The sequence below is a fragment of the Austrofundulus limnaeus genome, unplaced genomic scaffold (assembly GCF_001266775.1).
Source record: "Austrofundulus limnaeus strain Quisiro unplaced genomic scaffold, Austrofundulus_limnaeus-1.0 Scaffold592, whole genome shotgun sequence".
Lineage (NCBI taxonomy): Eukaryota > Metazoa > Chordata > Actinopteri > Cyprinodontiformes > Rivulidae > Austrofundulus > Austrofundulus limnaeus.
Genome location: NW_013952994.1, coordinates 175373 through 189095, shown reverse-complemented (window position 1 = coordinate 189095; position 13723 = coordinate 175373). Strand labels below are relative to the sequence as shown.

Below are 13723 nucleotides of genomic sequence, written 5' to 3'. Positions count from 1 at the left end.
AAACTAAACAGCCTGCAGTATTATACCAGTCTTTATTTCACAGTTAAAATATACGTTTATTAAATAAAGTCTAATGTTACAACTAATCGGGGATCGCTTTAGTACAATTTATTTTTTCTTATCTGGCAACCTCAAGCACGCTACTACAGCGGACCAATGTGTGTTGTTTTTGTTTATTCATTTTATTTGTTTATTCATTCCAATAAACATAGAAAAAAACACTAACATTTCCAGACGTGGTCTAAAAGTGRTGTAAAAGGAAACTCCAAGGTATTTCTTTAAGGAATTCTAGGCTTTTAAATGAACATCTAATTTGACCGTACCTCCTCGATCTGCAATGTCCATATCGTCTTTTTCCTCCGTGTCTGAGAGAGCTGCTTCTTGAGCCTTGAGAGTCTGAAAGAGTAGAGTTGTGTTTCTGTCAATGTTGGCACAGCATTCACACTATTGCTTTCCTGTTTATAGCATTTTAAAAAATGTGTTATGTTTTCTTATCAAACAAGTTTTTGCGAACTTCCCTTGTTCCTTCAAACTGCATTTCCTAAGTCTGTCTTGTCAGTTCTTCACACCTGCCCCACATATTCATTAGTCCAAATAATTAGTCTCAAGTCTTTTTAAACTCCCAGTCCTCAGCCACTCCTCATTTATGGCCCTAGTTGCTTTGTTTTCCTTTTTTTCTGCATCGTCACTGATTTAGTTTTGTTATTGAATTCATATTCTTTTTCATTTGCTGTTATACCGTGCCATACCAAGCCATATATCATTTCATATCAAACCATAGCATAGCATAACAAGCCATAGCAAGCCATACCATGCCAGGTCAGGTCAGGTCAGGTCACGTCAGGTCACGTCAGGTCAGGTCAGGTCACGTCAGGTCACGTCAAGCCATGTAGGCTTCAATAAACTAGGCTAAATTAAACATTTCTCACAGAAGTATGTTGTTCCTTCAAAAATAGTGTTGCTTTCACATTTTTATATTGATCTCTTCTTATGTTATGTTTGATCAAAGTTCTACATTTTAAAGCTGTTTTAAGGTTTAAGTATCAAAATGTAAGATTTAGCATTTGTTTTGCTCATTTTAGCTTTTAGCTTCTGCTCTGTTCCTTTCAGCCTTTTTTCTTTTTCTTGTTTTGACTTTATCAACTTAGTAAATTAGGAAATTTTTGCAGAAAACTTTAACTCCTGGACACCCAGTAAGTCAACAAATACGCCTACTTTACTTTTTTGAGTTGAACAGCCCTGTTCTTGGTTGCCTTCAGGCTCAGGTCTCCCTTGCAAATCTGTGATCTCAGTGGGATTTGTCTGGTTAAATAAAGGTGACTATATAAACTAAAAAATCATCTGTGGTACTTTACACAAAACATATATGTGTTGCTTACTTCAGTCAAAGTTTCAATCGATGCAAAATATTTGGACCACCAGTCCAACATGCTCTCATCAAGTTCCTCCTCTTCAGGTTCATCACCACCCTTCTTCCTCTTCTTCTTTTTACCCTTTTCATCCTTATCATCATCCTGTTTATCCAACGAATTAATCACATTTTGTCGTTATGGCTTTGAAAGAAATCATCTGAGCATGAAATCAAAAAACGTACCTCAACTTTGACCACAGCTTCAGAGCACTGAGGAAGAACAAAAGATTAAAGAATGTAAAATCACAGGACACTAATTTACTGAAAGAATAAAAGTGAAAAAGGCAATATTGCAATTTTATAAGGCATTAAAGTAATTTTTTTCTGTGTTCTGCCTCATTAACCACCTTTTTAGAGAATCACCATTCAAATGTTATTTAAGCTTTCAGAAAGTAATAAATTGATTGACATCTACATCTGATGAAGTCAAACATGTTTAATCCAATTCAATATGGCTGCCACAATTTAATGATGTTAGAATAAAACATATCTGCATCTCAATGAATTTTACGCTGGGTGTGGTGTTTACTGAGTCATTCGCACCACATATTAAGTCATCATGTGAAATCATTCTCTGACATAAAAAGTGGCAGGAAATTTGCAATACTTCAAATAATACGAGCCCTCTAATTAGAAAACATAATTTAATTTTAGTTTTTTTAATGTGGAGATGCAGTTTCCGGATTTATATCCAACTGTTCTACTGTATGTATTTGAGTAAAAGTTGCAAAAATTCAAAAAGTGAAACCTACAGAGTCTAGTTTGACCACAGTTTCCATTTTCTTAAAGGCAGGTTCAGGTTCCATGCTGACAACAATAATTTCCTCTGAAAGATACACAGATGATGCAAATGTCCAAACTTGATTATAGGAATCCATACAGGAACCACATCACTGCAACTCGTATAATGTTTCCATTAGTATAATACAGTGTAAAAAGTTTTTCTTTTAAACCCTGACCATAATGTGGCCCTGGATTTTAGCTTTTACCTGTGGTGGACCAGTTGTTGGCCTGCTTGTCGGCCCCCCTGTAGATGAACTTCCGCAGGGTGGTCACAGCATTGTTGCCAACCAAAGTGTAGCGGCCAAAAGCTCTACAGTCCACCACTCGAATGTTCAGTGGTGGGTGAAGCAGCTCATTTTCTGGCAAATCCTGACACAGAAAATTAGATTCAATTCCAGATTTATAAAATATTCATATAATTTATTATTATATTATTAGTTTTAAATACAAAAAAAGTTTTGTCACTAAAATGCAAAGGCAGACCTTTTTATTTAGCTGGTCTGTGCTCAAGTGTCTTAACAAAATGACTAACAACTCAGAAAATATTGCAGTTAACTCTGTTAGAAAAATATTTTATTCAACTTTGGATGGATTTTAGGAAATATTCATTAGTTTTAGATGAACTTTTGGGGTCAACCTAATTTGAGATGGTTGGAACAAGTGGTGCCAAAAATATCAGTATATAAATATAAAGTAYTTGTTTAAAATGCCTCGATACCTGCACCAATATCGATTTATATTTCAAGTGAAACGTTTATCAGTTTAAAAAACGTTTTTAAAAATGTATTCAAGTTGAATGAATACATTCCAATAGTATTAATGGTATTTTTCAAGTTCTGATGGCTACAACTCCTTCGTTTCTCAACATAAAGCGGAAGCGATATCCACTCTTTAAAGAATGATTGGCTTTTAATTATTTATGATTTCAAACACAAATGTTTGAATCCTGCCTTAGCTGAAGATAAAAGGGGTTAACATCGTACCACTTCAAACCACTTCACTAGAGTGCTGAAGTTGGGGTTCTTCTTGTAGTTTTGAATGAGGGCAGACTGCACTCCTTTGCCTGCACATTCAATGTCCACACGTGGTCTATCCACCTGAGCAAGGTTGACTCTCTTCAAGTCCCTCAGGCCCCAGAACAAAACCTAAACAGTGCATTAGACTTGGTTTTACTCGTGTTAATGCTTTCTCAATCACATTTGAAAGAGTTGTTGAGATTATGTGAGTCATTGCAACATCTTCACCTCAATCCTGTACTTGCTGAGCACTGGTCTGATCCCCAGTGGTACGGGCATGATTGGGCCACGGTCCATGTCTGTGGGACCATCTATGGGGGGGAGGTCTGCTTTTCCGTTGGGTCCAATCTTAAAGACAAGACACAACATAAAACCACAGAAAGCGTAAACTTTAAACAGCATGATGATGATGCTATGAGGACCTCACCTGAAGCAGCTCAAAGGCTGCCAGCATTTCTCCAGCGGCACCGTTCCCACGGTAGATCTGATAGTACTCCAGCTGGGGAGGGAAGCGTGGGGGCCCGTAGTGCTCGTCGGCCATCTTTACCACAGGCTTAGCAAAGGTTCTCCCCATGAAATCAGCTTTCCCCTGGGAGCAAAACACACACAAGTAAACACAATATCTGGACTGAATAGTTTAAGAGAAACTGTTTAGCTACCAAATGTAGTACTTCAGTGTATCACTGTATAACTTTTTTTTTAAAAAGTACAGTATGTTGCAAAATATTTATCCCTCTTGGTACTCTTTCTGATTTGTTGCCCTAAAACCTAGAATTTATACTGAGTTTCAATTTGCTTATTAGTAATAATTCCACAAAAATTACTCTAGATTATAAAGTGAAATCGGGTACTAACTTGTTTAAATTCTAAAAAATATAAAACTTAAAAATGGTGTGTGCATAGATATTCAGCTTCCAAGACTCAGAATTTTATGTCACCACCATTTGCATCGGTTCTAGTCTTAGTTAAGTCTGTCTTCATGATCATGATCTGTCTCCATGACCTGGGTCCAGGTTAGATGGATGCAATGGCTGAYTTCCTGTAAATTTTACATCATGTTGCCATGGAGACCTTTATGTAGGTCCTGGACTGATGCACCCATGTTCCAAATTTGGCTCTAGCAAGCCAATTTGCCATGCCCACATCTGGATTCCCTGTATTTACACTAATTCTAAAAATGTGACAGGTTTTGTGATGCTCAGCCTATGAACATTGTGAAAAGGGTCTCCTGTCAGTAGTAAAAAAAATCATCATCATGCTGCTGCTATACAACTATATGGCTATGTAGCAGAATGGTCTAAAGACCTAAAAGAAAATTTAAAACCATTGATGCTTCCAACATTTAATAGAGCTGTAACATATGCCTATATACTGTATTTTATTGAACCCCACCAAAAAGTTTTTGGGATTGTAGGGTAATCAAGACTATACATGATGCAATGCAGGAGAGGCCTGGAGAGGCCATCATTGACCATATGATAATGGACACCACAAAGAACATATATACTATGGAGAGAATAATTTCAGAAGTAAATAATAAGGACATGTTTACATCATACTGAAAATAATGGACTGCCTAAAGCCTATAAACTTCACCACCTCTACATGATGAACCCCTGTGTGATAACCTGTGTGAGTTGAAGTTCTTTCTGTTTTTCTTTATTTGTGTTCATACAAAGAAGAGACATTTAGGCGAATGTGTGACTAAAAATTAAAGATGACTATAAAAAGTAAAAGAAATGGACTAAAGAAAGAACAAAAATAGCAACTAATAATTCACTGCTTCTGAAACTATGGTTCAAAAGAATCATTGTAAAAATCAAACTAACTATGTGGGCCTTGACAAAATGGATCAGTTTTAAATAATGTTTTGTTGCGTAACTTTTTGATGCAATCACTGCAATCAAGCAACGTCTGTAACACTCTTCAAAACTTTGCACCTGTCASCAGGTATTTTGGACCACTCCACATGAACAAACTTCTCCAGCTGTCAAGGGTTCCTTCTAGGGCTGTGTATTGGCAAGAATTTGGCGATACGATACATATCGTAACAGAGGGGTCACGATTCGATATATCCCGATATATTGCGATACTGTAAGCAAGGCAATATATTGCGATTTTTTTTCCAAAAATCCTATTAAATAAAAACCTCATACTGGAAAAAAAARAAAAGAAAAGCTAATGTTTACTTACAATGCTAATGCTACCCTTACTCTCTGGCACTCAAGAGGCAGAGGAGCCAAATGTCTGGCTCACTGCTGCCAACTAGTGGTCAGAGGCTGAACTACAACATAAAAATGAACGGTTGGCAAGAAGGTTGACATTTTAAACCTTAATTAAAATYGATACAGGGCTTTAGAATATCAATACAGTATCGGGAAATGAAATATCGCGATATTTCAGTGTATCGATATTTTCTTACACCCCTAGTTCCTTCGCCACACTGAAATCTTTAACTCTTTCCACAAATGATCAATATGATTTGGATCAAGGATGCTCAGAATACCTTTATAGTCTTAAGATTTCATCGTACCCTGCACAGACTCAAGTCGCTCTGTGCCAAATGCAGCAAAGTAGCCCCAGAACGTAACCAATCCTCCTCCATGTTTCACCTGAGGTACAGTGTTCCTTTACAATGTTTCAGTTTTGGGTCTGTGAACATAGAGCTGATGTGACTTGTTACCAAACAGCTCTGTCCTCCTCGGTTATCTTTTATTTAGTTCACTTTGGCTCAAAATGTGACGGATGATGCAATTTGGCATTCAACTTTTTTTGGTTTTATATACATATTCTACATTCTAAAGCAACAAAATGTAACAATTATCAAGAGGGTTAAAAGCTATTGCAAGGCACTGTAATAAAGAAAGGTGAATGTAGTTAAAAAATGGACTAACAACAGGAAACATGGCCTGATATGCACATGTTTCCATACAGACTAGAACTCAAAGCAAAGCAAATAAATCCAGATTACCTAAAATAACCAGTGAACTGCAAAATAGATACATATCCAGAGATGTCCCTCAGAAAACAATGCAACTAAATCTTTCTTGCAGTTAGTGGTTATAAAGAGTTTGTTTACTGCTGGTCACATAAACACATTCAGTGTTAAAGGAATGCAACAGGAATAAGATTTTCATGAAGTTTTTTTGTTTGTCCCTGAACATTACTTATTTCTCTTGCATGCCTTTCCATACAATCTGCTCTGCACACATTACAGTTCTGCTACCGTACATCAAGGCAATCCACACTCTACTTATCCACAAAAGGTCATCCAAAACAATGGTGTTTTTGATAGGAGCAAATATAAAATTGTCAGTCAGCAAACACATTCTTTCAAATAGAAATCAAGTTTATACAGACACAGACAAATCATTACTTTTACAAGTTAAAAGATGAAGCAACATATCAATATTTAGACAATTGAACTGTTCAAAGGTCTTACTCCAGTGAAACAGAAACATGAAGCTGTTTCTGTTTGAAAGTATTCCTCACCACTGTGTCCTGATCATATAATTCAATGACAATAATCGGTGGATCGTCTCTCAGCTCGCTGGCCTCTCCAAACAGCTCCACATTCTCAAACACCAGCAGCTGGTCCCACGTGGGGCACAGAGTCTCAGACAGCACCTGTTAAAAAAGTTAAATTTAAGACCCAGAATGCCATGAAAGATGTTTTTTATGAAAGGCAAACTTACCTCAGTGACTTGGCTTTGAGTTGAGAAGAAAACTCTCGCAAAAGGATCAGACAGACCTGTACTGTCTGCGGCGAACAGGCTGCGAGCCTGGTACATGTGAACCCTCAACTGAAAGATCTGTTTCACTGAACACAAACATTAACACACATGAAATATGTGGCGTACAAGATAAGTGTTTCAGAATGTGCTTTGCTTATTGGACCCCACTGACATGAAAGGCACATATGTAAACCTGGGTCTCTGTGTGTGTTTGTTTTGCTGTATCTTCCTGTGTGTTTCACAGTGGTGTTCTTTTCTGTGTGTTTAATTTTTCATCTGCGGCTCATCCAAACCAGAGTTATAGCTATGTAAAATATAAATAAATAAACAAACTAATGAATTAATTAAACTTTGTTATACCTTAGTTTACCCTTTCTGAATAAAAGCATTTTGTGTTTGAGTTTGTACTTTTATGAATACCACTTGGAGTTAGTCAAATTACAAGCTCTCTCTACCATATTTTATATGTAGTCAATTTTTGCATTTGTTATTTAAATATCGTTACATGTTATTTAATTTCTTTTTGAGGCTCTTAGTTTGAAGTTTAGCTGCTAAAGAAGCTACATGCTACACAGAAGATGTCTGAAARATCCAGCACTGTTTGTAAGAAGAGTTTGTTTTTTATCTGATTAGGCATAAATTTTATAGTTGTGAATTATTTTAGTGGACTTAGCCTAATTTAGAGGAAGTTGATCAGTCTGCTAATGGTTTTTAAAGTTAGCAAAAAAAGCTAATCCGCTAAATTAAAAGCTAGTTCTATTAGCAGATTAGCAGAACTGTGCCCACCACCAAAAAGACAGGAAATGTGCAAAAACCACTGAACCAGTAAATATTTGTACTCATGTAGGTGAGGCTGATGGGAGGTGAAGACGGCAGACCAGGTCCTTTGGACAACTTATTTTCTTCAAATCCATTGGGCAGGCCACTCAGGTAATCTTTACGCTGCCTATTCAGACCCAGCCACAGATAAATTTCTATTTTGGACTGGACAGTCCATCCTGCAGGTCCAAAACCTTTTTTACCAGGAATCTTTTTTTTGACAAGGAAAAAAAAGTGTCAGAACAACATATTTAAAATGTATTACAGTTAACTTTCCCCCACATTTAGTTTAAACTCACCCTGAGGAAGATTGTTTTGACTTTGCCACAGTCTTTTCCTTTCTCCTCATCAATGCTGGAGTAAAGGATGTCTTTAGAAGGAACACGTGCATAAGCAATGCGCTTCCCATTGCTGATCATCCATATGAAAACATCAGGAACGCTGTGCTGAGGCTGCAAGGAAAAACAAGCCATTTATCAAACATGCCGACTGCAAAAATTTAAATATTTTAGGATTTGGCCCATAAGCTGGAGGACTTACTTCATCAGCCAGGAAGCGCAGCTTTGAAAGAAAGTTCTGAGCCAGTTTGAGTTTATCTCTCACCGTGCTTTTCTTCACCTGCGACCTCATGGCCTTAGCTTGTTGACCTATGGCCTCCTACAAAAAGAGAAACTTACTCCTTTAGTCAATCAGAAATAACATAAATAGCAGGAACTGACTATCTTTAGCTAACCTACCACTTCTGACAGGCACAGCTTTAGCCTCTCCTTGTCAAGTTTGGTTCTGCCAGACTGATTCTGGTCTTTGTTTGCTAATGAAATAAACTGACTGAAAGAATAGAAGCTTGTTCAGAATTTGAAAGGTTTAATCAAACTTTCCTGTTTTTGGTTTGTAAGGTACCTGCATCCATGGCTGAGCTCCTCAAGAACTCCTCGCAGTCTGCGTTCAGGGTAGGACTTCTCTGTTTTGATGATCTCCTGCACGTCGTTCAGTCCGTCCTCCTACAAAACAGTTCAGCTCAACTTTACTCATTATTGTGTCAAATCTGATTCAGCACTCACATGTTATTTTTTTATTATCTATGTTTACATTTTCCTGCAGTCTTTGTGTAAAAAAATATCTTTACAATAGAAATAAATTAGGATTCCTTCAGTTTCATCACAACATTGTTCTCTTTGAAATCTTCAGCTTACTTGATTTGTTTTTGTCGAAAGTTTATTTTAGCTACTGTTCTTTTTTATTTATTTTTATCTACTAGACTGAAACTCATAGCTTTCAACCAGCCTGTTGATGCTGTTAGCTAGAACTTTGATACATTTAGCCTTAACCTACATTTTGCTGTTTTTAACTAGTGCTTTTAAGCTAATACTTTTAGCTAACCCTTTGTAACTTTTAGATTCTAGATACAGTTTTGCTACTTTTAAGTATTTAGCTTTATCAACTCAGATGTAGACTTACATCCAATTTTTTATGCCATTTCAGTCATCCAGGAGTGACTCAGAGTAGAGCCGCTGCTCCTCCACAACAAGAGGAGCCAGTTGAGGTGGTTCAGGCATCTAGTAAGGATGCCTCCTGGACGCCTCCCTGGGGAGGTGTTTCAAGCATGTCCAACTGGGAGGAGACCCCGAGGAAGACCCAGGACACGGTGAAGAGACTATGTCTCTCGGCTGGCCTGGGAATGCATTGGAGTCCTCCCAGAAGAGCTGGAACATGTGACCGGGGAAAGAGAGGTCTGGGCTTCCCTGCTCAAGCTGCTGCCCCACGACCCGACTTTGATGAAGCAGAAGGTAATGGATGAATTATCCATTATTTCAACATTTACTATCTTTTTTATTTTTAGCTTCCAGTTAGCTTTTATAAAGTTTTAGCAAACAGTTTGCAACTTTTCATTTTTAATTAACCTTTTGTTTCTATTAGTTTAGCAAACATTTTGATAATTTATAAGTTTTATTAGTTTTAGCCTATATATAGCTCCTTTCTACTACCTTCTACTACTACGCTTTCTACCTGTCTCCTGAAAGCAGACAGGAAACACAGACAGGACTCCATGCAACCTTCAGGTGAAAATGAAGACCCCAAACCCAGACCCAAACCAGTGGTTATTCCGTATGTTGCGGGTGTTTCGGAGAAACTGAGACGTTTATTTTCTAAACATGATGTCCCAGTAGCTTTCAAACCCCAAAACACATTACGGTAAAGGCTGGTTCACCCCAAAGATCCGGTGCCCCGGCACAAACAGAGCAATGTTGTATATGCTGTTAAGTGCCAGGAGGACTGCGACCAGTTATACATCGGGGAAACAAAGCAACCACTGTTCAAAAGAATGTCCCAACACAGACGAGCTAATTCTAATGGCCGGAACTCTGCAGTTTTCACTCATTTACAGRCCAGCGGTCACTCTTTCAGAGATGAGGATGTTCTCATTCTTGATAGAGAGGAACGTTGGTTTGAGAGAGGAGTAAAAGAAGCCATTTTTGTGAAGAAAGACCGTCCATCATTAAACAGAGGTGGAGGCCTCCGTTTTCAGTTGTCCCCCTCCTACAGCGCTGCCATTGCCAGTATCACTCCACCCCCTGTTAACAATAGGTGTTAATTAGGTGTGAACGATAGCCATGTGATGTGAGTATCAGTCACATGGAGGCAGGGCTTAAAAGCCTGAATTTTGCCTGAAACTCTCAGACTGAAGAAGTCTCTTGGAGGAGAGACGAAACGTTTCATTAAAGAAGAACCCGCCCAGAAGACCTATACAATTTTTTTCCTTTTGATTTTTTACTTGGATTACTGAGATGCATCAGGACACTCCTTTCTACTAGTAGCAACTCTTTTGCTAAAATAGCTTTTAGCTAACATGTTGCTGCTATTGGCATTTTTGTAGCCTTTTGCTGCTTTTACCTATTATTTGTTTGCTATATCCTAAATTTTGCTACATTTAGATAGTGTTTATAGCTCCTTTTAGTTTTAAACTACCAATCTGCTTAGCTTTCAGCTAGCTTTTTGAGACTTTTAGCCTCTATCCAGCCTATTAATAGTTTTAGCTATCCTTTTGCTACTTTTAGCTTCTGTCTACCATTTTGTTACAATTAGTTCATAGCTTGCATTATGTTAATTTTGAATTTTGAAGGTTTTTCATATTTCAGGTAGTCTTTTCCAAATTTTTAGCTTTTACTTAATGTTGTGCTTGTTTTGGCTTTACCAACTCAGTTTTAGCAGATTTAAACAAAATCACTTCATCCACAGACAATGCACTTTCTCTGCTTACCATGTATTTCTGTACGAAATGAAATACACTTTGTTCATAAAGAGTAAGACTTGCCAGTTTGTCAGCAATGTTGTCAATGTTGTTGGCATTGTAGAGCCTTCTTCTCTGATCCTGCCACCAACTCTTGATGTAAATGCACGGCTTTCTCTCAAAGTAAGGCAGATGAAAGTAGTTTCTATGAATAAAAATGACAATTTTACCATCTTTAATGGGAATGTTGGCTTAAAATTGTGGTATGTACAATTTTATTATAATCTTTATCACATTTCAACTACTCCCAAGCTAATTTGTACAAACTGAATGCTTAAAAGAGTAGCTAAATCTGTTTATCTTATGTTATCTGCTTTTCATTAGGTTAGTGGCCATTTTTATAGCTCTAACCCATCTGTGATGACAGGTTTCATGGGGGGAGATGTTGACACTGATGTCAGGTCTCCATCATCGTCCATCTCCTCCTCACTGGAGTTGTGGATCAGTTCAGTTTCCTCCTCATCACTGTTGCCCTTCCTCCCCTTCGTTTTTGGTTGGATAACTCCGTCATTCTCATTTCCATAGTAACCTAAAAGCATCAATGTGGTAAATGATTATATTGGAAATTTTATTTACCTTCTCATCACTTTTTGTTAAGACTGATAATAAAATACCTATGGTGACCTCAAAGTTGATCGGCTTATCACCAATTTTCCTGTCGATCATTGTGGCCTCCAGGAAAGAAGCGAAGAGGAAAAATTCCTCAACCTTTCCTGTAGCACTCTGTCGAAAATAATAGAAAAGTGTTTTCATAAAGCACCGACAGACTGGCACAATGAAGTAGAAAGCGTAAATACCTATTCAGTAATGCTTCAGCAGAGCTAAATATGTTCTTATCACAACACAATGACCAGTCAGCAGTGGGAGCAGTGACTCCCTCTGCATGACTGCCCATGCAGCAGGGACCCACCTCTGAGATGTTGGGCACTCCCTCCACCTGCACCTCTGTGGAGCTGGTAACCTCAGGCGAGGAGGGATCCAGGATCTCTACACCCAGGCTAATGAGCAAACGGGCCCTGAAAGACACGCCTTCACCAAGCCCTTCGTTTAACTCCTGGTACTCATCCATCAAGGTATAGGTGCGAGTGGAGCCATACATGTTGACCCAGGCTGGTCCCAGGGTGGGAAGGAAGCCTTGGAAATAAAAATTGTCAGGATGTGCATGAGGTACTTTGGAATTCAGAATGTTCCCATAAGACTAGGGATGTTCAGTAAGTCACACAATGTTTGTAGGATGACTAATAAATCACCTTTGTCACCATCATTGGAAATCTTCTTGAGATCTAAGAAGTGTGTTCCTATGGCAACGTCATTCACTTTATCCGAGTCACGGATCTGGATCTTCATGCGTTTGCACAGTGGTGGAAACATCTCTGTAAAAACAATTTGCTCATTCCAGATAGGCTCATAGCAGCTCTTCTGAACGGATGTTTTCCCCTGAAATTACAAATGAACATCTTTATTACTTTGATCCTGGCTTGAAAAAAATAAAGAGAGTACAAGAATTTTTATCTGATCTCTTCACTCACCTTCTGTCCAGCAAAATGTACTAGGACATAAGGATCAACCAGGTCCTTATTTTCTCCAATGAAAGCCTTTTTGACGTTGGCCATAAGGCTGGTGTTCATTCTAGGGAGACCCTCTGCTCTGTAGATCTTCAGGTAATAACGAGCCCACTGTCGCTCCGAAGGCACCCCCTCTGGTAGCAACAAATTGCTGACACAGAAAAGTGTTTGTGTGAAAGCTAGATTCACCATTTTCCTAAGTTTATTTTATTTTTCCAAACATTGCAGGGTTTGTTGTTTGACCACTGCTAAACAACACAACGAACAATCTTCTCAAGGATCTTTGATAAAAATGTTTATTTAATAGATATGTCTTTAGCTATCAGGAAGATTGAGAGACTCATTTGGTATTTGTTAAACTGGTTCACTTCTTATTTATCTGAAAGGTCTTTTACTGTTTTTACAAATCTGGTTTATTCCGATGTTGAGTACCACAAGGTTCAGTATGGGGCCAAATCCTCTTTTTATTATTATTTTATTGTATTTATATCCTTTAGGGAACATACTAAAACATTATAGCAAAGTGTCATATCATCTGTATGCTGATGACATACACCTGTGCTGTTCCTTTCAAACTTCAGAGATCTACCGTACAAACTTTCTAAACTCTGTAACTGTCAGAAATCAAACTATGGCTGAACAACTATCTGCAGTTCGATGCAAACAAGACTGAGACTCTTATTTTCACCCCTGATGAAAAAAAAAATCCTGTAATTAGGCATCTTGCTTTTTTAACTCCTTCTGTGAAAAAATGTCTCAGAAATCTGGGTGTCATCCCTTCTTGTCTTTTGACAGTCATTGAAAAATGTTAATTAATAACCATTTTTATCATATATTTCTAAGCTAAAATCTTAATGTCTCAACATAATGTCTCAACAAATCCTTCCTGGCTCGCCTTCAGTCTGTGCAGAGCACTGCAGCAAGGCTGTTAAGACCAACAGAAAAGCTCAGATTACGCCTGTTCTGGCCTCCCTGTGCAGTTGAAGAATAATTTAAAAAGTTTGGTTTGGCCCGCTGCTACTCGGCCCCCCGGTGGGGTGTGTGGCTGGCCGCCGGCATGCTGGGGGTTCCCGGGGTCTGGGGCTGGGCGCTGGGGTGTGTGCCGG

General features: G+C 38.2%; 1 protein-coding gene across 1 annotated transcript in view; it reads right to left on the bottom strand.

Moving 5' to 3' along the window:
• Positions 1-13723, bottom strand: part of LOC106531053 (otoferlin) — a 41119-nt gene that overhangs the window by 21028 nt on the left and 6368 nt on the right. The window contains exons 10-31 of the mRNA XM_014026815.1: positions 12861-12865; positions 12582-12768; positions 12303-12489; positions 11963-12186; positions 11667-11775; positions 11404-11581; positions 11077-11197; positions 8664-8764; positions 8501-8591; positions 8304-8420; positions 8063-8215; positions 7784-7973; positions 6906-7030; positions 6703-6837; positions 3638-3799; positions 3439-3558; positions 3178-3339; positions 2401-2563; positions 2164-2237; positions 1595-1621; positions 1380-1514; positions 324-396 (exon numbers count right to left, since the gene is read on the bottom strand). Of these exons, the coding sequence (XP_013882269.1) occupies positions 324-396; positions 1380-1514; positions 1595-1621; positions 2164-2237; positions 2401-2563; positions 3178-3339; positions 3439-3558; positions 3638-3799; positions 6703-6837; positions 6906-7030; positions 7784-7973; positions 8063-8215; positions 8304-8420; positions 8501-8591; positions 8664-8764; positions 11077-11197; positions 11404-11581; positions 11667-11775; positions 11963-12186; positions 12303-12489; positions 12582-12768; positions 12861-12865 (2839 nt within the window). The remainder of the gene's footprint in view (positions 1-323; positions 397-1379; positions 1515-1594; positions 1622-2163; positions 2238-2400; positions 2564-3177; positions 3340-3438; positions 3559-3637; positions 3800-6702; positions 6838-6905; positions 7031-7783; positions 7974-8062; positions 8216-8303; positions 8421-8500; positions 8592-8663; positions 8765-11076; positions 11198-11403; positions 11582-11666; positions 11776-11962; positions 12187-12302; positions 12490-12581; positions 12769-12860; positions 12866-13723) is intronic.